At 36.5% G+C, this 22,098-nt stretch overlaps 1 protein-coding gene across 2 annotated transcripts in view; it reads right to left on the bottom strand.

Annotated features, from left to right (window-relative positions):
* Positions 1 to 18,594, bottom strand: part of zbtb47b (zinc finger and BTB domain containing 47b) — a 75,470-nt gene extending 56,876 nt beyond the window's left edge. For both annotated transcript variants that reach the window (XM_015354268.2, XM_006634257.3), the window contains exon 1: positions 18,383 to 18,594. Coding sequence is in view for 1 of the 2 variants with exons in the window: in XM_006634257.3 (XP_006634320.2) it covers positions 18,383 to 18,385 (3 nt within the window). In the remaining variant the exon portion in view is untranslated. The remainder of the gene's footprint in view (positions 1 to 18,382) is intronic.
* Between the last annotated feature and the right edge of the window lie 3,504 nt (positions 18,595 to 22,098).

Genomic DNA, 22,098 nt, shown 5'->3' with positions numbered 1-22,098 from the left:
ACGTACACACACCTGTACAGTATGTGAATATATATCCCTATATGTTAATTAAAGCCAATTAAAATCTTAATGACACAAATGACACTAAACTATGCAGCTAGTATATACAGTTTGTTTCAGATGTTGAACATGTCTCTCTCTCCTTTTATAGGAACTTTTTAGAAGTTCATTTTCTCTACTTCACTCACAACTAAGTAACATCTACTGGCCTTGACAATTAAAAAAAAAACTACCTCTACGTTTACTGATAGCACTTCTGGCTATGTGAGCAGCACTCTTCTAATCCTCCCTACCTGGCACAGTGTGCCAGCATGGGGATTATCCTACACAACAAAAGCTGGCAGCTCAAGTTACTCAACCACAGTGTTTTCCCAAAAAAGTCTCTCAACCCTTCAGCAACACATAAAGAAACCCCAGGGCTCAGTTATCTTGAGTCATAAACAGTGTTACAATCATTAAACTGAAAACTAATTACAAACAGAACAATTCTCTTAATACAAACAGTAACAATAGGCATCTCCACATCCCACTTTCATTTTCTTCCTACAGATCTCCTCCAGCTGTTCTTTTATTGCACCACACCAGCGTTCATAAACAACAGCAATTTTTTTTCTTTTACTACATATTCAGAGCCAACTACCAATTTGACATTGACTGAGACTGGAAGGGAAAAGCTGCTATTTTATGAGCCACAATGTCAAAGGATGTGTACTGGTTTTAATCAGTCTTAACCCAACAGAATAACAAGCAAACACATACTGTACCTAGTACGTCTCTGAGGATTTGACATTACTAACACAAATATAATACATTTCTATAACAGAAAACGGGGCATTCAGTTATACAGTACATGTCCCTAAAATGTATTATACTATACATTATGTAAAGCCTGAGATGATGAACGTGTCCATCATATCTCAGTTTCAGATCCACATGGAGCCACGCATTGACCAAGGGCTAATTGGAACACTGCAGGGAACACACATTAGAGAGGGTCAAAAACAAATAAGAACTTTTATAGATGAGAGGGAACCATTCCATCCATCAAGCTGGTCTGTTCTTGGTATCAGATTGATCTCTTCCTGCCATTTGTTGAAAGAAAAATCAGCTTCAACAAAATGAATGGGTAGCTTATTCCATTCCAACAAATGCTTCTGGGAGTATGGACTAATGGTGTTTCATTTAAGCTTCAGAAATTCTATAATAATTCGGCAAAGTCCAAATAAATCCCATCGGTCCTCTTACCTACAGTATACTGTATATACTGTATATATCTTGATAATTTGTTTAAAACATGAAAAGCAGATAAAATTAGAAGCTTGGGAATTAATTTGTACTTGTGAGAGTAATATGAATCAGTACTATTAAATATACATTTTATTTTTTAATGATTCCAAGCATACATTTGGTCATATTGGAACATAATCATACTTTATGAAACAAGTAATAGGTTTATTCCATGCTGAAAAGAGAAGAAAGAAAACACAATGTTTTGGCTATGGAGCCTGTTTCTTCTTTCTTCTCTCCATAGCCGAGACGTTGTGTTGACACCCAAAGAAGGCTCTACAGCCAAAACGTTGTGTTTTCTTTTTTCTCTTTTCAGCATGAAATAAACCTATTACGTTTTCATTTGCAGCCTATGCATGCTGACGCAGGTACCCACCTGAACTAATCATACTTTATGTTCACCTCAGTAATTTCAAGTGATCATAAATACTGGGATACATTCACATTAAGCAAATTTCAGAGTTTGAACTCAGTATTTGGTTTCACCTCCATCTGAGGCAATAACTGTATGAAACCTGCAACCCACTCAGCTCAACTAACACAGTGCATCATCTGAGTTTTGCGGCAGATCCTTTGTGTTCTTCCCTATTGTTGGGGTGTTTTGACCTCAAATATCAATCCATAAGTCCATTTTCTAACCCTTTTATCCGATATATGGTCACAGGAGATCAAGAGCCTATCCTAACAAGCAATAGGCGCAGGCAGGATACACCCCAAAGAGGACACCAACCCTGTGAGCCCTGAGAGAGGAAACTGGAACACTCAGAGAAAACCCACACGAACATAGGTAGATTAACTTTAGGCACACAAACTCCAGGCAGATAGCACCCCAGGTCCAGAATTACACCCAGGGCCCCGGAACTGGGAGGTAGCAATGCTAACCAATGGGCCATCATAACCACAACTTTAAATATTTTCTTTATTATGTAAAATACTTCCCTAAATTTGATTAAAATCTGGGAGGTGACTAGGCTAGTCTAAGATTTTCAACTTTCTTATCTTTGATAAATTCTTGTGATATGTTGGGTGTTGTGGGAAATTGATCATCAGAGGAGCAGAACAGTTTTATTGAGCTCAAAAAGGACAGCAACATGCACTGGGATTGCCCCGCAGAACAAACAAACCGCAAGGGTTTTCCATCTCTTATATACTTTATACAGGCTCAGAAAGACGTCCAGGATTAATATTGTAGTGCTGGATATGTTTATTGGGCAGTTGTCATGCTGTCCGATGAAGCACCATCCATAAGTATGGAAACACACAAAATGTTTCCATAACCTTCAGAATTTATTCTGCTACTTCCATCATTAGCAATGAAGAAAGGGGTTAAGAGCATATTAGAGCTCTTAGCTGTTGTTGGGCAGAGAAACTGCCTGAGGAGTAACAGAAGTTGTCAGATAAGATTTGCGGAGCTGAAATTGTGCCGGACTTAAAAATAATGTTCAAGGACTAGTGGGGGGTGGATATCTGGAGTTGTAAATAAGCTGGCTTTGTTCTGCAGTATCTTTGCTTAATACCTTATTACACAAATATGTTAACTACGCCCTTGGAGTGGAGGTATCACTCCTCAGGAAACGCTTCCTCCTTTGTGCTTGTTTTTGTGTAAACTGCTTGCCTTTATAAATAGGAAAGTCCCAGCTTGTACTTTGAATTGACTACGGCTTTTGTGGCTGGTGGCTGAGCAATAACTGTATTAATACATAATAAACTCGCTGTGCCTTTACCACAACGAACCTGACTTAGAGTACAGGTACAGGATAAAGATGAGTGAACAAACTCCAGAAATGGCCATGATTGCCCAGGCCATCACATTACCCCCATCTCGATTTAAAAATTTGCTCAGACATACAAAGATGAGGCATTAGAGTTTAATTTAAATGTTCAGAAACATATAAACTAAAATAAAATAAATAACTTTAAAACCCTTTTATTATTTTGATCCTATTAGTTTATGGACTACCTATATGATGCAACATAGATGCCTGAAAAAACTGCTGTTCATATCTTATTAATCCATGACTTATTGCATGGCATGTTCAGTAAACCCCAACTCTGCTTTGATCCTCTGTCAAATTAAAAAGCTTTTCTAAGAGCAAATAAAGATAAGTGATAAGAAAAACTATATGTTGGTGAAATATCAGGACAAAGAATTCTGAAATACATATATACTGTATATACATATACATACACACACTCTAAAACCAAAACTGTATCCTTTGGCATCTTGTCTCTGTGAATTTAAGACATTTACACTGGTGAAATCTGGTTATGCTCTATGCAGATATTTTTTAACTGTATAATTTTATTCTAGATAATTCTGTATGTTCAAATTTCTCTGTAAACAAAGACTTCTTACAGAAAACTCAGAAACGTATAGTTCTGGTCACACTGATACACATACTGTACCATGCTACAGATGAGCCAGTGCCACTGCTCAAAAACCCTCTCTTTCCATAAAGAGTATAATGATTCTTCTTAGCAGCATATAGATGGAAATAATTCTTCCTAACAGTTTGTCTGTAGGATGGGCAGGCATGACTGGTAACAAAAATTCTCCTTTTCTATATCATTTCTTTATCACGGAACAAATAAAGTCAATTTTACAAAATTAAATTTTCTGTTGGAACTTTGCACTGTAGAGGAACAACCCAAAGCAGGACCTCGCTATCTTATCCCTAAAACCCAAAGTTTTAAAAACTTGCGAATCTTTCAGAAAAAGGAAGAAAAACAGTACAAATGCCATTTACTAACCTGTCAGAATCAGCCATGGTCTAAATCAAGACTACACTAATAAAGAGTTACAATAATAATTCTTCAATATGCAAAACAGAAAAGTAGTGTCTGCTTAGGAGGTGCCAAACAGTGAAATGCACAGCACTGGGTGCAACAAGTATTTCAGCAATAAATGTAGAATTGACAGAAGGTTGTCAGATGAGTCTTTCAATGAAAATTATAAGAAGCCCACAAGGATGTGCTGGTACTACAATATTATTAAACAATGAGGCTCCTATGAACAAATGTTTTCTTTCAAACCTTCCTGAACCTGAAAGCAGTCTGCAGAGGAAACAATCCAAGCACAAGTACAATCCTAATGGCTTTAACTATTAATTGTGACATTTAAGACTAATGCTACTATAGCTCAAAGGCAAAAATGAATCTCAATTTGCCCGTCAGAATTAAATAAAACCAGGTAAAGAAATTACTTGGTCATCTGATTTGCACAATATAACTTCCTGGTTTGCAGTTGCATCATCATGATTCATAAAATCAATCAGAAAAATTATGGCTGAACTGCATTATGGATTCAATAACATACTTTGCAAATTATCCTAAGCATTAAACTGTTAGTGTGGAAAAAAAGCCAGCCTGCTCCCATGTTTGAGATAAGTTTCCATTTGTATCTCCACATCCTCCTGGATACTTTCAAATTTGAAACAAAGGCTGGGGTTAACAAAATTCATTATTTTCAATTGATGACCCCTCTGTCATCAATTGTTATCTTAACTTACTGCTCCACAGCCCAGAAATAATAGTAGTCTTTTTTTTATTTTCTCAAATGCATGAACATTCGTTTTTGTCTTTAGACAGCAATATCTTTGCTAGTCAAGACAAATATTATTCTGTGTAAAACATATAGACTGTACAACTTCATAATAATCATGAAATTTGCATTCTATATTATTAGAAAGCCAAAACATTCCTTCTGTATTTATATAAAAAAAAGTGAAAAAGTGTTTGCCCCCTTCCTGATTTCTTATTTTTTTGCATGTTTGTCACACTGAAATGTTTCAGATCATCAAACAAATTGAAATATTAGACAAAGATAACACAAGTAAACACAAAATGCAGTTTTTAAATGAAGGTTTTTATTATTAAGGGAAACAAAATTCAAACCTACATGGCCCTGCGTGAAAAAGTGATTGCCCCCTAAACCTAATAACTGGTTGGGCCACCCTTGCAACAACTGCAATCAAGCGTTTGCGATAACTGGCAATTAGTTTTTTACAGCACTGTGGAGGAATTTTGGCCCACTAATCTTTGCAGAATTGTTGTAATTCAGCCACATTGGAGGGTTTTTGAGCCTTAACCACTTTTTTAAGGTCATGCCACAACATCTCAATCGGATTCAGGTCAGGACTTTGACTAGGCCACTCCTTCAAAGTCTTCATTTTGTTTTTCTTAAGCCATTCAGAGGTGGACTTGCTGGTGTGTTTTGAATCCCTGTCCTGCTGCAGAACCCAAGCGCGCTTTAGCTTGAGGTCACGAATAGATGGCCGGACATTCTCCTTCAGGATTTTTTGGTACACAGCAGAATTCATGGTTCCATTTACCACAGCAAGTCTTCCAGGTCCTGAAGCAGCAAAACAGCCCCAGATCATCACACTAACCACCACCATATTTTACTGTTGGTATGATGGTCCTTTTCTGAAATGCTGTGTTACTTTTACACCAGATGTAATGGGACATACACCTTACAAAAAGTTCAACTTTTGTCTCGTCAGTCCACAGAGTATTTTCCCAAAAGTCTTGGGGATCATCAAGATGTTTTCTGGCAAAACTGAGACAAGCCTTTATGTGCTTTTTGCTAAGCACTGGTTTTCGTCTTGGAACTCTGCCATGCAGGCCATTTTTGCCCAGTCTCTTTCTTATGGTGGAGTCATGAACACTGACCTTAACTGAGGCAAGTGAAGCCTGCAGTTCTTTGGATGTTGTTGTGGGATTTTTTCTGACCTCTTGGATGAGTTGTCGCTGCACTCTTGGGGTAATTTTGGTCGGCCGGCAACTCCTGGGAAGATTCACCACTGTTCCATGTTTTCGCCATTTGTGGATAATGGCTCTCACTGTGGTTCGCTGGAGTCCCAAAGCTTTAGAAATGGCTTTATAACCTTTTCCAGACTGATAAATCTCAATTACTCTGTTTCTCATTTGTTCCTGAATTTCTTTGGATCGCAGCATGATGTCTAGCTTTTGAGGATCTTTTGGTCTACTTCACTTTGTCAGGCAGGTCCTATTTAAGTGATTTCTTGATTGAGAACAGGTGTGGCAGTAACCAGGCCTGGGTGTGGCTAGAGAAATTGATCTCAGCTTTCCAAAGATCTGATAAAACACAGTTGATTTATGTTTTAACTGGTGGGGGCAATCACTTTTTCACACAGGGCCATGTAGGTTTGGATTTTTTTTCCCTTAATAAAAAAAACCTTCATTTAAAAACTGCATTTTGTGTTTACTTGTGTTATCTTTGTCTAATATTTCAATTTGTTTGATGATCTGAAACATTTCAGTGTGACAAACATGCATAAAAATTAGAAATCAGGAAGGGGGCAAACACTTTTTCACACCACTATATTTCTGCTGCTAAAAAGTAATCTGCTTCAGTGTTCAGATCTTTTTTTATTTTTCTAATAATGTCATCATTCTGACATTATTTTTAAAATATTTTATAACAATAATTTATGTATATTCTGTTCTACCACCTTGGGTCAATTTATAAGATGAAATAAAATAAAAACTCAATCAACACAACAGTGCAGAAACTGGGTGTACTAAAAACAGCAATATAGACATACTGAAGAACAAAGAAATACTCAGATACAATAACCAAAAAGCCAGGACTGGAGTGGACAAGTGAAACATCTGCAGTTGATAACAGAAAAACTAACGGAGCTGTCAAGAAAAACTCTTAAGACATCTATCAGACAAACATCACCAACAACGTCCAGAATGCAGGGGTTAATGTATCCAATTTTAGATATTTGGAAAGCAGAATTACACAAAAAACTACACCACAACAGGTAAACCTCTCATCAGCACCAAAAACATTACAGGCAGATTAGAGTTTTCCTCGAAGTATAAAGATAAGCAAGCAGAGTTTTGCAACAGTTTTAAGGACAGGTGAAACCGAGACAAATGTTCACCAAAGTGATGAAAGAGTTCAAATGTGGAGAAAGAAAAACTGCAGATGCTCTAAAGAACACTACCTCATCTGTGGAGCATGGAGGAAGTAATATATATATAGTATATATGGTGGAATATAGCTAATACAACCAAAAATTTCATCAAGATGAAACAAAATGGAAAAACTTCAGACTGGCCAAGTTGATCTCCCGATTTAAATCCAAATGAGTATGCTTTTCACAAGTTGAAGAACAAATAGTCAAAACAACTCAAAGGAGCTACAACAAAGCTGGTGAGGTCAATGGGTTTTAGACCTTATATATTATCTTTTAATCCCTGAAAGTTAATATGTCCTCATACTTATAGCCACTTGAAATCACTGGTCTGAATACAAAGTATGTTTTGTTTCAATAAGATTCAATGTGTGCAAAGAAATGACCAAAAACGTTATTATACTGTACTTAGCATTCAGAGTATTCTTATTATAACAGATGCAAAACCGCTTGACTGTAAAGAAAAATAACAGTTTTGACTTTGCTGTCCCAATACTTTTGGAGAGCACGTGACTAAAATTGTGAAAGGATAATTGTTTAAAAGAGCTGCTTTCATTCTTAGTAACTGTATGTCTACCAATAATGTCAACTATAATCTTCTCATCTTGCCTGATTTAACTGAAGCTAACGTTTCAGTATGCATCCCAAAGTACAGTATGTACTGTCATCTAAACTTCAGCTGCCTTTTATACTATTTATCTACATCAAATAAGCCAAGAAGGCCATTTCTTTTTAACATCTACAGTTATGGGGGAAGAAATAAACAGAATCAGATATAAAATGCAACATTGAGAATATCCTCAAATAATTTTATTAATTCAACAAAGTTCTGTAAGCAGTAATAATCTGTTTACAGAAAAAGTGCTTAAATGTTTTAATAATCAGTTAGTTTTTGTTGTTAAAATGTTTTTGTTAGTAGTTTAAATGATCCCCTACTTTAGTAATTAGTGTACACAAACATAATAGGTAGCTATTTGATTGATTTGGCCCATCTAAACTGAAGGCAGCTTAGCATTCTCCTTATGCTTCAGTAAATGGTGGTACTGTAGGAGGTGAACAGGATGAAGGAAATGCAACTTTTGTGTTTCTGAGGGGCCAAAGTGAACTGAGCATTTCAAATTAATAAGCAGGGAAAACAAAACTGGGATTCCTAAACTATGGTACATGTGCATTGTAAGCCACTTACTATCAGTGTAAACAATATCACCTTTCTTGTTCATGACAGTATTTTTTGGTAACTGAAAAATCTCATCTACAAAACGCACACAACTGGCAGATAAACATCGTCTTCCTTCACCCCAACACTACCCTTGGTAAAGGGATTGAAGTGAAAAAGGGGGTGACAATTCACATATACATCCATTAATTTTTTAACCACTTTATTAAATATATGGTTTCAGGGGAGCTGGAGCAACAGGAACAAGGCAGGATACACCCTGGCAAGAACTGCAGTCCAACACATGAGTCCAACTCACACCAGGGACAATTTTCCCAGAAACCAATTAACTTACCAGTATGTCTTTGGACTGTGGGAGGAATCCAGAGAACATGGAGGAAACCCAGGCGGATACAAGCTCCACACAGATCGTACCACAGGTCCAGAATTGCTTAGCACCTCCATACAGCCCTTCACATATATGGTGCTTGATAATATTCACATGAATAATAAAACTACCAGAGTCCAAGCAAGGTTACACATGAGAGAAAACCACTCTTTGGATGAGAAAAGCTTTTCAATCAGGGAGCTCCAACAATCTAGTTCGTGAGCGAGTGCAGGAAATCAGCTTCTCGAGGATTTAATAAGGTTTGTTCTTAAAAAGCATAGGTGTTGTATAAATACGCGCATCTTATTCTAATGTTACTTAATCTTAAAAGTTACAAAGTATCAGAAGAGAGCTACAGTAATCCCCAAATACTGGGCAACAGCAGCACACTCATCCAGTCTCTGCTTCACACTGTACAAGGCTCAGCCTTGCTCAGCAATGAGATAATGTCTGTCATGCCTATAGACCGGCTGATTTGAAACCATATTTACACATCCTCTCCATTTGTACTCTGCAGCTCCTGGCTCAACATTCAATACCTTACAAAATATACAAGTCGCAATCAATCTTACGTCTTACCTAATTTAAGCAATGTTCCCACCAAATATTTTACATAAAAATGTGTGGGGAAAATAACCGGTTGTACAAGAACTGGAAAAGCAAAAGAATGAGTACAAGAACAACAAAAAGAAAAATAAGCTTTAATGAGGTTTTCAATCAGATGTAGCCTAAGAAGCCAATTTATATATTGTTGAGTGTTGAGTATTGAGTGTAAGAAAGCATAAAAAAATTTAGATAAATCACTGCATCTAATGCAGTAAGGGAAATCTGTACCCATTGACTCAAAGAAGCCAACATGTTTAACTCCTTCTTACATAGTTAATTAAAGGGAATTACAGTACTGGTAAGAATGACTTGAACTCTACAAAGTATGACGTTATACCTACAGTACAGTATATAAGCATGTCCCAACAATTTTGAACAGTACTAAAAAATCAGCCTGCTTTTCCTACTACACCCTGATACATTTTAAAGTTTCCAGTTTTAGTACATTGCTGTATCAAATTGGCCCAAAATAACAAGCGCAAATGGTTCCACACTGCATTCTCACAGCAGAATTAGCCAGACTGCAAAAGTAAAGAGGCAGTTCATCAAAATGCTGCAAGCTCACAGACGCCTGGCAAGACCTCAGGGATATACTTGTATGTTCAAGGATATACTGTACCGAATTACCCAGGCCCACCAAACCTGGTGGGATCAGCCCAATTTGTGCCAAAACTCGCAAAATCTTGCAGATATCAAACAAAGAGCTTAACCTGTGATTCAACAGGGCAACTTTACTAGTTGAGTCATTCGGGAGACCTGGTATTGTACAACCTTTTTAAAGAAGCAATCCTAGTCAAACCACTCAAAACACTTTCAAGGCATTACAGACCATACAGGTTAGTCATCCAAGCTGAGTGACATCATCATACTTTTGAAAACAGTTTTAAACATCCATCTGCAGTCTGAAGAAATACAGCTTGCCTTTGAAGTAATTGCAATGTTAAATAAGGTAATGTGGCTTAATGTCACATTAAGAACAGCAATGGTTCATAGAAAAACAGTGTCAATTTGTTAAGTCTCAGTAAATTTTAGCTAAACACTACAATTTATCATTGTGAATTGATATTACTAAATGGTTACAATATAGACTACAAATTGCAGGATTTTGTGTTCAAGCTCTTTTTAAGGACTTCTTCACCAGTTTCACCTGTGTATACTCTTATGTTGACAGATCTGGTAGAGATGATGCACAGCACGTATTTTCAGGTTACAGCACTGCAGAAAGGTCCCATGGCACTAATTTCAATGACAAAACCGAGGTCAGATGAGAATCAGCAAATACCAAGGTAATTTTTACTTGAACCAGCCAATACCGTTGCCTGTAAAACTGAACGTGAACACATCAATGGTATAGCTTCAAAAACCATTGCACGATCAAGAATTGTAACCTGCCAAATGAAGATTAAGTGTTGTTGCAAAAGGATAGTCAGAAAAACATCCTCACAGCTAAAAAAATGAAATTGAATGAATCTTCATAATCTGTAAACCTATTTTGTTTTACAAAACAAAGACTAAATGAAAGCCACCTGGATGTTTAAAATTGTATAGCGAAATTTTAAAACAGAAGACACGAATACAAATGGCTTTTCTTTTTAAAAATGCCTCACCTGTACTTTGAAGAAGGACAAAAAACAATTTAGTTTACAACCACACTATTTAAAAACAGAAATAAGCCTGCAAATTTTTTTTTACCAGTTCAGTGATTATTTGGTAAACAATGTACCAGCAGCATAGGCAAGGAAATTAAATAAAATCTCATCATCTCCATTGCAAAAGGTACTGCTCAATGTTGAGTCTGATAAATGATAAGGATAATGTGTTAGTTCAACTAACCAAATATGTCTTGCATGTCTTCAAGTTCGAACGTGATTTTGCCATCAGAGTTGGTGACTTTATCATAAAATATTCTGAACTCACAGTCTATAGTATATGGCTGCAATACATCTACATGCAGTGAAAGAATGCCTGAGAAACAAAGCATTAATTATCAGCTGTTAGGTAGAGTGAAGCCTATACAGTGAGCAGAATGAGCAATTAACCTGCAGTTTAACCTCTCCGTGATCTTTAGTTTAGGCAGAATAGTGCTGTATGTCAAGCACATTAGAAGTAAATGGAGACTGGAGGCTGACCCTTTTCACCAAACAATTCAGACAACCTCAAGTAACCCACAGCTCCTTTGTCAAATAACAGGTCCCTTTAGGACAATACAGTATGCAACAAGTGTAGTTCTATGTACAATTGTGAGTCCTATCATGGCGACACCTAAACAATCTTAAAACATCAAAGAAAAAGCACTGATCACCAATTCATATAAAATATTTTAATATTTTAATTGCAATTAAAACAAAAAATGTTTGACTAACAAAATAGACAACTTAGGGTAACAATACAAGTAGGTCTAAAGTTTAAAGCCTTTCATATTATGCTTTAACCGAAGACTGCAACATAAGTGCAACAAAATTAGATTATTTAATTATGCAGTGATAGACAATGCATGTGTTATAATAAACGAGACCAATTTATTAATCCATCAACCTGTTTTCTAACCGTTTCTTCCAATTCAGAGTTGCAGGGGATCCAGAGCCCATGCCTGCAAACAACAGGTACAAGGCAGGGTACACCCTGGACAAGACTCTATTCCATCACAGGGCAGACAGACATCAACACAGGCACACACACTCACACGAGGACCAGTTTTCCTAGAAGCCAATGAACCTCTGTGAAAGGAAACTGGAGGAAACCCACTCAAACATGGCGAGAACAAACAAAAAACATGCAGATAACACCCTAGGTCTGGAACTGAACCCAGGGCCCCAGCACTGCTAATTACTGCATCACCATGTTGCCCCAAACAGAGTTACAGTATGTTCATTTTAACTGTAAATGTTTCTGATATGACCAACAATCAACAGAATCAAATCAACTTATACAATACTCAGAGAACCTGGTCTAATTCGTATCCCTCATGTACTCAACACTGTTATAAAACTATTTTTATTATTCAGTCACAGAAAGTTAACTAGACACCTTTATGTTGTACATAACATACCAATAACTAATTTGTAATGTGCATATTTGTAAATTAATATAAATGTCATACACAATAACCAACTCTGTCCTAACCCCCAAAATATTTTTAATAACTTTAAAAATAAACACAATGAAGGATCTCAACACAAAACAGCAGAGCACAAATAAGACCTATAAAGAGGTCACTGAAACAACAGCATCCTTAGAGGGAGTGAACAATAAAGACTATAGTGGTTATCCTGGTATTTGTCATGAAAGTACAGTGTAATCTTTCTACATTCTTGGCAGTGTTTGACAAAGATAATCAGAAGAACACAAATTTAATTCCAAACAGCTATCATTCATGGTTCTTATTTAAATACCACTGCCTGCCACAGACCTAAGAAGATGAAAAATACAATAACAGCATAATTGCATAAGCACACAGTCAACATTGTGGTTTACAGAGGCTTGCTTCTAGTCATAAATCAGAAGCATCTTCCTCTGTTTTGGAGGAAAAAGCAAACTGTCTTCTCGGCGCAAAAGTCTGCTGGCATTTAGTTTTCAAAACATGGAGGCTGCACTTGCCACAAGAACTAAAGTGACCTCATCTTCAGAGCTGTATAACAGCCAAGCTTGAAAGTCAAGGGTGGGCTGCTTGCCCTGAATATGCGGTTATGTAAAAACCAAGCCTGCATCAATATAAGCCTCAGTGAGCAAAGTCAAGTGTGCAAGTGAATTATTTCAATTCCAGTGAAATAACAAATCACAGTGACTGCTTTGTAACAAAACCGGGCACCTTTTCTTTTCATGATATCATAAAGATAACTGAAAAGATTCTTCACCTATGTAGAGATATGAAGAAATTAACAATACACAGTATTTTATTTGTCAAATTCCATTACTTGTCATTGTTAGAAGATCACAACGGAACAGCATTGAATACAAGTGTGCTGCATAAAAAAATGTTTTCTACAATTAGGAGTTTTCCTTTTTGTGGACTAATATTGATATCCATATGTAAGTATTCTTCCAACTAAAAAAAAACAAAACTCAGTAGTATTATAAACTAAAAGGGACATGCAAAAGAGAGTGGTGAAGTCTGACTCTTAATTATGCATTTATTTCACATGGAGCACATTCTTATGTTCTCATAATACAAAACTGTTTGTATTACTATACTGATGTCCTATTGTCTACTGCCGTTTCCAAAGTCACAGAAAAACACTGTAACCCCCCCAAAGAGACGACACAGTTTTGTGGATGAAAAATCTATTTCTTTATCATAAATTAAATAAACCTGAAGGCAGCTACCACTGCATCATCGGTGCTACCCTTGACTGCCATTGTGACTGGGTGTTTTCTGGACTAATGCCAACAGCCACTGCAAGCAGATTTTAGTCCTGATCCGAACACATCTTTCCCATGGCTATACCTAACACTCAATTTGTAATGCAAGTACACATAATAATATTTTATTATCCTGCAATACTGCAACATATGAACAATTTTATTTTATGGGAATGTCATTTTATACAATTACTGTATAATCTTTCTCTCTTTATTATTTTACCTAAAACTACAGCCTTACAATTGACCTACAGCTCCTCTCTTTTTAAGTGCATATGGTAAAACCCAATAAAAATTAAGCATCAGTACAAGGGCTGTTTTCAAACAAAAATATGAACAGCTTGTGGAAGTCATTTCTGATCCAAGCATTATATACAAACCCCCACATCCCCAAAACTTTAAATCTAACAATTATTTACACTAACATGCATTGTTATATACAGATATTTTTTAATAATTCCGCATTTCACTCTTTTAACAATCCCCCGAGATATAAGATAAGACATTTCTTAATTTGGGTAAATCTTTAACCTCCATGGGAGAGAAAACAAAACAGGGGTGACAAACATCCTATTTCAACTCAAGGACACTTACATACTGTAATAAAAGAGAAAGCCAAAGAGGAGAGCGCTTTACTGAACAGTTTAATTCATGTGTACTGGCAGAAAAATTCACAAAATAATGGAAGGGTGACCATGGTAAATAAGACTATGTGTGATCCCCAGAGACAAAGGAAGCCAGGATACATTCCTTAAAACTTAATCAAGAGTCTCCCGACTTTACTTCTCCAGACAGGGAAGACACGCCTCTACTTTACCTCTATTTTTATAGATCATGGATCTATTTTTTTGAAAACAGGTAAGCATTTAAGGGTTTGAGTCCAGAAAATATGAAGGACGGCAACACAGTTGTGGTGCAGTGGTTAGCACTGCAGCCTTACAGTCCTGGGGCCCTGGGATCAAGTCCAGACCTGGTGTGTTATCTGCGTGGAGTTTGAATGTTCTCCCCGTTTCCCTGTGGGTTTTCACCAGGTTCTCCTGTTTCCTTCCACAGTCCAAAGACATACTGGTAGGTCCACAGTGCAAGTGTGTGTCTGTGTGTCTTGCAATGGGCTGGCATGCCCTCAAGGGTGCATCCTGCCATGTACAGTATTTTGATACAGAAAGAAAGGTTTCAACTGGCATTGCATTCATATAGGTAGTGATGTTGTCCTGATTAGGGTCTTTTATTTTATTAGAAACAGATTTGTGCCACAAGCTCAGGGATCCTTTCCTGGTTCCTGGTTCTGGTAAAGGCTGGGCCCTACTGTACACCTCTCTTTAAACAATAGTAGCAAATGTTTCTGTCTATTAATACTTACAAATATCTAAATAACACGTTAGTGCCTTTTAAGTTGGCTATCATGGGCTTTAGAAACAAAGAAACCACAAGTGTTTATATTTGGTATTCCCCCAAGAAAAGAGGGCATACAATTATTTTTTAAATTTTGGAATGCATTTGATGTCCGGACCCAATTTTTTATTATAATTTTTAACCTCTTCACTTTCATGTACTTCTCTGCACCCACCTCTCCACCTTTGACAATAAGTAAGGGCTTTTATAGGCTCCCAATAACAGCAGCTGACACTAACAATGACCACCATATTCCTTGTATTGGAATGTTTACATAACACGGTCTCACAATACAATATACAACAAGTATCCAATAATGCTGTTTTACTCATTCTAAACATTGGTTTTATCAAGCGACCTCAATGAAAAAACAAATAAAACAACGTTTTTGGCCTCAAACAAATGGGTTGTGGGAGGGATTTAAATTTTTGCAACTAATGCTCTTTTCAAGTACAATTGGGAGTTCAAGGCTCATTTCATGTGTTACTTGACCCAGTTATTAACTAAGGCCTCCAGATGTGAAAGGCTATAGGATTATTCTGCTGCGCAACCATTGCCTTTAATGAAATGTCCTAAAATGACCTTTCTATCCACTTCAGCTCAGAGGGGTTGCACTGGGTTCATTAAAACATAGGTAAGCTATCTTACATTCAAAACAGTACATTGATCTTTTCTGTAACAGTATTTTAAATTATCATTAAAGGTCCAATGCTGTTAGATGAAACAGCAGAATAGTTATTTTTTATTTTGAAAGGCAACACAGAACAGTGCTTGCTTTGATGTAACAAACATTCTGATAGTGAAAATTGGTTTTGGCAAACAGAGTATCATTTGATTAGAAATCAGGCTATTCCAAACATTTTGCTTAAGGGGTCAGTACAGCTAAATGGACATATCTTATTTTTATGTGCAATTTTCTTAAATCAGTGGCTTTGAAATATAAATTTATTTGTTATGGGGGGGGGGGGGGGTAGATGCATTTGATACTCCTGTTTGGGATGTGAAAGAAGCCATTTGATTAAGTCAAGTTGGCTTGACTCATTTTAGATTTGCTCGAAAAAGGAAAAATATTTATGGCCGGTGTAGTTGGCAGGTGTACCAAACACTTTCCACTCTGTATTTCACAGGTCAATTTGCGCTGTAAATGGAAGCAGCACATTAGGCCAACCGGGCAACATTTCAGAATCATTTTACATAATTAAATAGAAAACCGTCTGCTTTTTATCATTACAAAAATTAAGTGCTGCCAGTCTGAACTAGGAAAAAAAATCTGAGTCATGAGAGGCGCTGGGCATTTGTCATGCACGCCTTGACATCGATTGAAACCAAGAGGCACCGCAGGTGAGACCACACCCTCCTACTTTTGCGAACGCAGCAATTTTTCCTGAGACTCCAGTTATTCTACGGTTATTCTACAGTTCACAGAGAGTGACCATGTACGGCTCCAAGAACATTTAGAACCGGAATTTGCATTGACGATCCTGAAAACCAGAGCATGGAATATAGCATATGGAATACAGAGTATGGAAATCGGCACGAACTGATTTTGTCCACTGGAAGATTACGCTACTTGTCACGGCAGGTCATAAGAAATGTTAATTAAACCGTAGTCTGTAAACCTAACTCTTAATGTATGTGCGTCAATGTATGTGAACAAAATAAAAATGCCTACGTTAGAAAGCATTTTTGAGGTAATTATTCAACATTCAGTACAAATTACATGAAGAAAAAGCCTTCTGCTATATAAAAACTTCAGATCAAATCTTCCGATTATAACATTCTAAATGTTGTCTTTCATATACAAACTTGGAATGCTTATTTCTCATAGAATCAAAACGAACAGTACATAGTTATTTTAGTGTTAAAGCATAACAATGTTATCACCATATGCAATGCAAAGTAACTAGTTTTAAATGAAACATCAGGAATGACGGCCTATAAGACTGTTTTTTGAGTTGTGTCAGAAAACTAGCTTGTAATTTCTGTCAAAATAAAGGTTTCGGATTTCATTTTATAAACTGTATATATATCCCTTAACCAATGGAGGTACACCCTATTATCAAATCACTGCAACTTTCAAAATTAGTTGAATTCTGCATTTTATAGCTATAACTAGTTGACATTTCGACCGTTTCAAAGAGAAAACAGCGCATTTCAAATACTAACACTCCATTATTGCCTAACATTCATTTGGAGATATGCAATAAAGTGCAAGTTACAATCACGCTTTAGCAGTCCTTATAGTGCACGAGTTTCTGGATAAACAAAAACTTGACAGTTATAGGTTTAAGTCAAACATCGAAATAAAGACATTATACCGTCGCTTAATGATAATGGAGAACAATTATGTTTGAACTATTAAAGTTATTCATAAATAGTTCAAACAAAGTTCAACCTATTAAAGATTTTCCTAAAACAACCCAATATTGAGCAAAAAAAAATCTGTAAAGTTCCTCTTTACAACGTTCAAACAAAATAGCTGCAGGAGACTGTAGTAAGACCACTTTATCAATCATGCAAAGAAAGGGACAGTGCAACCTACTGTACTTGTGCTTACCAGACTGTCAAAATCCGCCACTTCTTGCCAATACCATAAGACTGATCGAATCACTGATTTTTAAGCATTAGGTAAAACTTAACGTGTAGTTAAATAACGATACTCACTATCCATATAAAAAAAATATGAGCTCAGATTTTGAACTGGTGTGGTGCATTCGTTAAGGAAAATTCAAAGTAGTTGTTTTGCCTAAGTTTTCTTACTCTCCGTTTTTTTCCATAAGAAACTGTTATTTCCAGTAGAAACAGTCTAAAAGCCAAGTACAGTACTTGGAAAAGAATGACAAGTATGTTATTTTAAATGCGTTTACACTGGAGCGTGACAATTCGGTCTCGCCACTTGCAAAACAAAGTCCATAAAATGCATCAGTCACGACCTGATCCTTGCTGAAGCATCCTGATACGAAGGAATTTAACTCTTTCTTTTCAACAATGTAGCTATTGTTACTGTTGAATTCTTGCAATCAATCCAACATTTTTTTCTTGATTCTTAGCTCAATGCAAGTTGCTAACTTATTATAAACCCACAATTGCACCGCGATCAGTAAGAATCCCCGTAGTCGCTGAAAACAAAGACATTCGAAAGCAGCTTTAGGCAAATTTCAGGTAAGTTTCAAAGGCCTAACTAGCCCAAATTTGCAAGAGATCAAAAGGGAAAAGAAAAATAAACAGAAATATGCAGCGCACTACCATTTTGATCCAAGGTTTTCTGGTGCAAAGGAGTCCAGATTCCCCTCCTTTTGCATCGGACTTTTGCTCTCCATGAAAATGTTTGATGTCGTGATTTCACATTTCTTCTGTATCTTTTTTTCTTCACATCAGTCTTTTTTTCGCCATGTTAGCGTTTAGAAAAAGACAAAAATGCAGAGGCTGCCTTTGCAGAAGAAACTGATGATTGGAGCTCGGGGATCATATGGGGCTTTTTGTCTGGAGCTTTAAAGGGACAGGGACTTTATATTCTATGGAGCTGATAATATTAAGTGAAAGTTCGTGTCATTTTTGGCAATAAAAACGTCAAAGAAATTGTGGGTTTGGCCACTACTCCTTGCGCCACCACGCCATAACACCGTTTATTAAATAAATTTAAATAAACACACATTAAGTGAAAGGATAAAGTGTACAAATGTGGAACTCATGTCTGCTTAAATAGAAATGCACCTGGTACACGGATTTTAATGTCTGGGGCGGGTGGTCTGACCAAACCTATTGGTAAAACATCACCAGACCAGTTAATATCACACCATAGTCCTAGGACGGAGTAGATACTTGGTACAGCTATTATTAAAAAAAAAAACAAGAAAGCAAAAGTTCATAGTTGTGTAGTTAAATAGGGTTTTAGACGGTTCAAATGTAAAACGATAAAATGTGTATGTTTGTGTAGCAGATGAATAAGGAATCTTATTCATTGTGCATACTGTATACAACCTTAACTTGTTTACTTGAAATACAAGAATGTCCCTAATACAAGGAGACACACGTTGCTCTCGATTTGCTCTTTATTTTTTGTATGAATGGTTTTGCGAATCTGGAAGAAGCAAGCCATCCGTGAACCCAGTATCCTGATTTCTTTCATGAAACAGGTGGAGTTGTTCCTGGATGAGATGCTACTAGCGCCCAAAAGAGCTAGTTAGGCCAGAAGACCTCTCGTTTGTAACCTTTTTAATGTTCATGCTTCCTACACCTGTGGATTTTGGATAATCCTGTTTCTTATTCTTCTGAATACGTCCTTAAACACGGAGTTCTTGATCTCAGTTTTATATTTGGAGCATATTTTTTAAATTTGCTTTTGAAATGCAAAATGGTATTTGAAACTGAGTCATAGTATCTGAATATCTTTAAGAATTATTTTTCTGTTGTGTTATCTGAAATGTATCCAATTGGGCTTCAGCAATAGGAAAAAAATAAACACTGTGGAAATATTTGACACATTGTCATTCTAACTTGTGTATGCTAATCATACATTGTTCACCTATTAATACTGTAGTTAATCAGCAACAAGGGTAATACGATTGAGGATAGACTTGTGTACTTGCTTGCGTCTAAAGCCTTGTGTAGACAAAACCTGTGGTTAATATAAGACCACACTTTGCTTTGTTTTTAGTATTTTTAAAAAAGAAAAACAGTTTTTATATTTGTTTTGAGCATCTTTCTGTGCTGTACCAAGGTCATCTCTTATACATTTACAGTATAGTCGTGTTTTGTGTGCATACTTTCACAAATTAATTTAATTACAAAGTTAATTAAATTTGTCTTATTTATTTTAAAGGATTACTTAAAATTGTATTGACTGTTTTTTACAGATATAGTTTTTTTATAGATACTGTATTTTGTGATGTGTATTGTGTATACTTTATTGTATAAAGTATTATATACTGTATATAACACTTTATACACTGTTACAGTTTATATTTTATTGAAATGCCTATTTCTGTGTATATTGTTATTTATTATGCCTAGTAACCACTCCACCTAAAACAAAGTAGTTTCTGAAGAAATTGGAGTCATTCAATGAGCCATAAATTAGTTAATGAGCCCCAGCACTTTATAACCATGATGCCCACAAATCTGCCTTAGGACCTTAGCCCCCAGGAACGATTACCATTCATTCAATGTAATATAAATGTTAAGGATGCTGAGTACCACTACAGTGGCATCTTACACAATGAATTGCATAGGGAAAGAAATTAGTGTTGCGTAAAGATGGCATGCATCAAGCTGGTAGAAATCTGCATGTAATCTCCTCATTCAGGACTGAGACGTTTCATCAGAAGCTATTATTTGTGAACAATTAATGCAATAAATAACTGTGTCAGCAGGAAATAACAATGCAGAATCTGAGAAACGGAGAAGATATGGTGGCAGAAATAAATATCCAAACACCAAATGCAATTGCCAATTGTACCCCCTGTGAAGCTTGAGATATGAAACTCTAAATGCTGCAAAACGTACAGTAGATGAATACAAATTGTTATTCTCTATCTTTTAAGTACATCAATGTACATCAAAGAGGAAGACAATTCCATTATATAGTGTAAAATTAACTTTCATGTAAATATTATCATGCTATACTTACATAAAATAAAGAGAAAATATAGAGACATCAGGTATTAATTAAATACTTGGACTTCGTAGTGATTTATTGATCAGTCGTGGCTGACCGTGATAGAATTAAGTGACTTTGACTGTTGCATAAACTCTTAATCACCTCTTCTGTAAGATATTAGATTGGGCTCATTTTATAAGATGGGAGGTCCAATTGTAGATGCCCTGAGAAAGTGTAGCTGGTCACTAAAGGACACCATTTACAGTGATTGATAGCGAACTTACTGTACAGCACTACATTTCTAAAGTCCCTGGACCTCACCTGCTTCCTTTCCTGTAGTTTTATCCTGATATGAGAACATTACAAATTAACACCAAATGTACTCAAACTGCTCATGTAACAACAGCATTTTCTGCAAGGTCAGAATGTGAGAATTAATGTTTGCCAGACGTGAGCCCCATTGAATATTCACTTCCCGAGATAAGCAGGACAATGTGCTGCATTTAGGGCTCAGAGACCAGTGAACAGGCACATGTTTGCTCAGGCTCCTTGAAAGAATGGGGCCAGAATCCCAGAGGACATCATCTGCAAACCATGCGTCATAGATGTACTGCTTGTAATGCTTCCAGCAGTGGCTACACACGACACAAGACCCCCCGTTGATCAGCTCTTGATGGCAAATGTTAACATAATGAATTTACCTGCGCCGATGCTCCTGCTACAAACAAGACTGTGATATTTTCTGCGTACTTTGTGAACTTGTTAAAATTCTAAGCAGTGTTTTCTTTTGATGCTCAGTATATAGTTTTACGAAATCATTATGCTGCCATCATAATGATGCCATCACATTCTAGCATTTTCAATCATTACTGGTATCCCCAGGGTATCTGCAGTATGAAATGAAAGCATTGAAGTAATAAGGTTTATTACCTCAGATCTCATCACTCATGTGAAGGGGGAAAAGACATGAGTTATATTCACCTAAGATGTACTGTAAGAGAGAATGAAATCCTAGGCAATGACAAAAAAAACTTTCAACAAATACACAACTGCAGTACACGTACATGGTGTAGAAATTCTTAACAGGAGACCAAAGACAGGATGAAGTGCACTCAGATGCTGTAAAAGCATCCTGCACATTTGTCTTTTGGGGAAAAAAATGACCAATCTGTCTTCCATATCCCTAGCTAATACTGTGAAAGTAGTTACAGGACAAACCATCGAACAGTTCCTAATGACTCAATGGAGAAGGAAGATGTAACACTGTGTCTCACATGAAGAGACAGGTAGAGCAACAAAAAGGCTAGAGAGCACATGAGGGGAGGAGGAGCAGTAAAGAAAGTCAAAATGAACTCACTACAGT

Source organism: Lepisosteus oculatus, chromosome 6 (assembly GCF_040954835.1).
Source record: "Lepisosteus oculatus isolate fLepOcu1 chromosome 6, fLepOcu1.hap2, whole genome shotgun sequence".
Taxonomy (NCBI): domain Eukaryota; kingdom Metazoa; phylum Chordata; class Actinopteri; order Semionotiformes; family Lepisosteidae; genus Lepisosteus; species Lepisosteus oculatus.
This window is presented reverse-complemented; position numbering and strand designations above follow the sequence as displayed.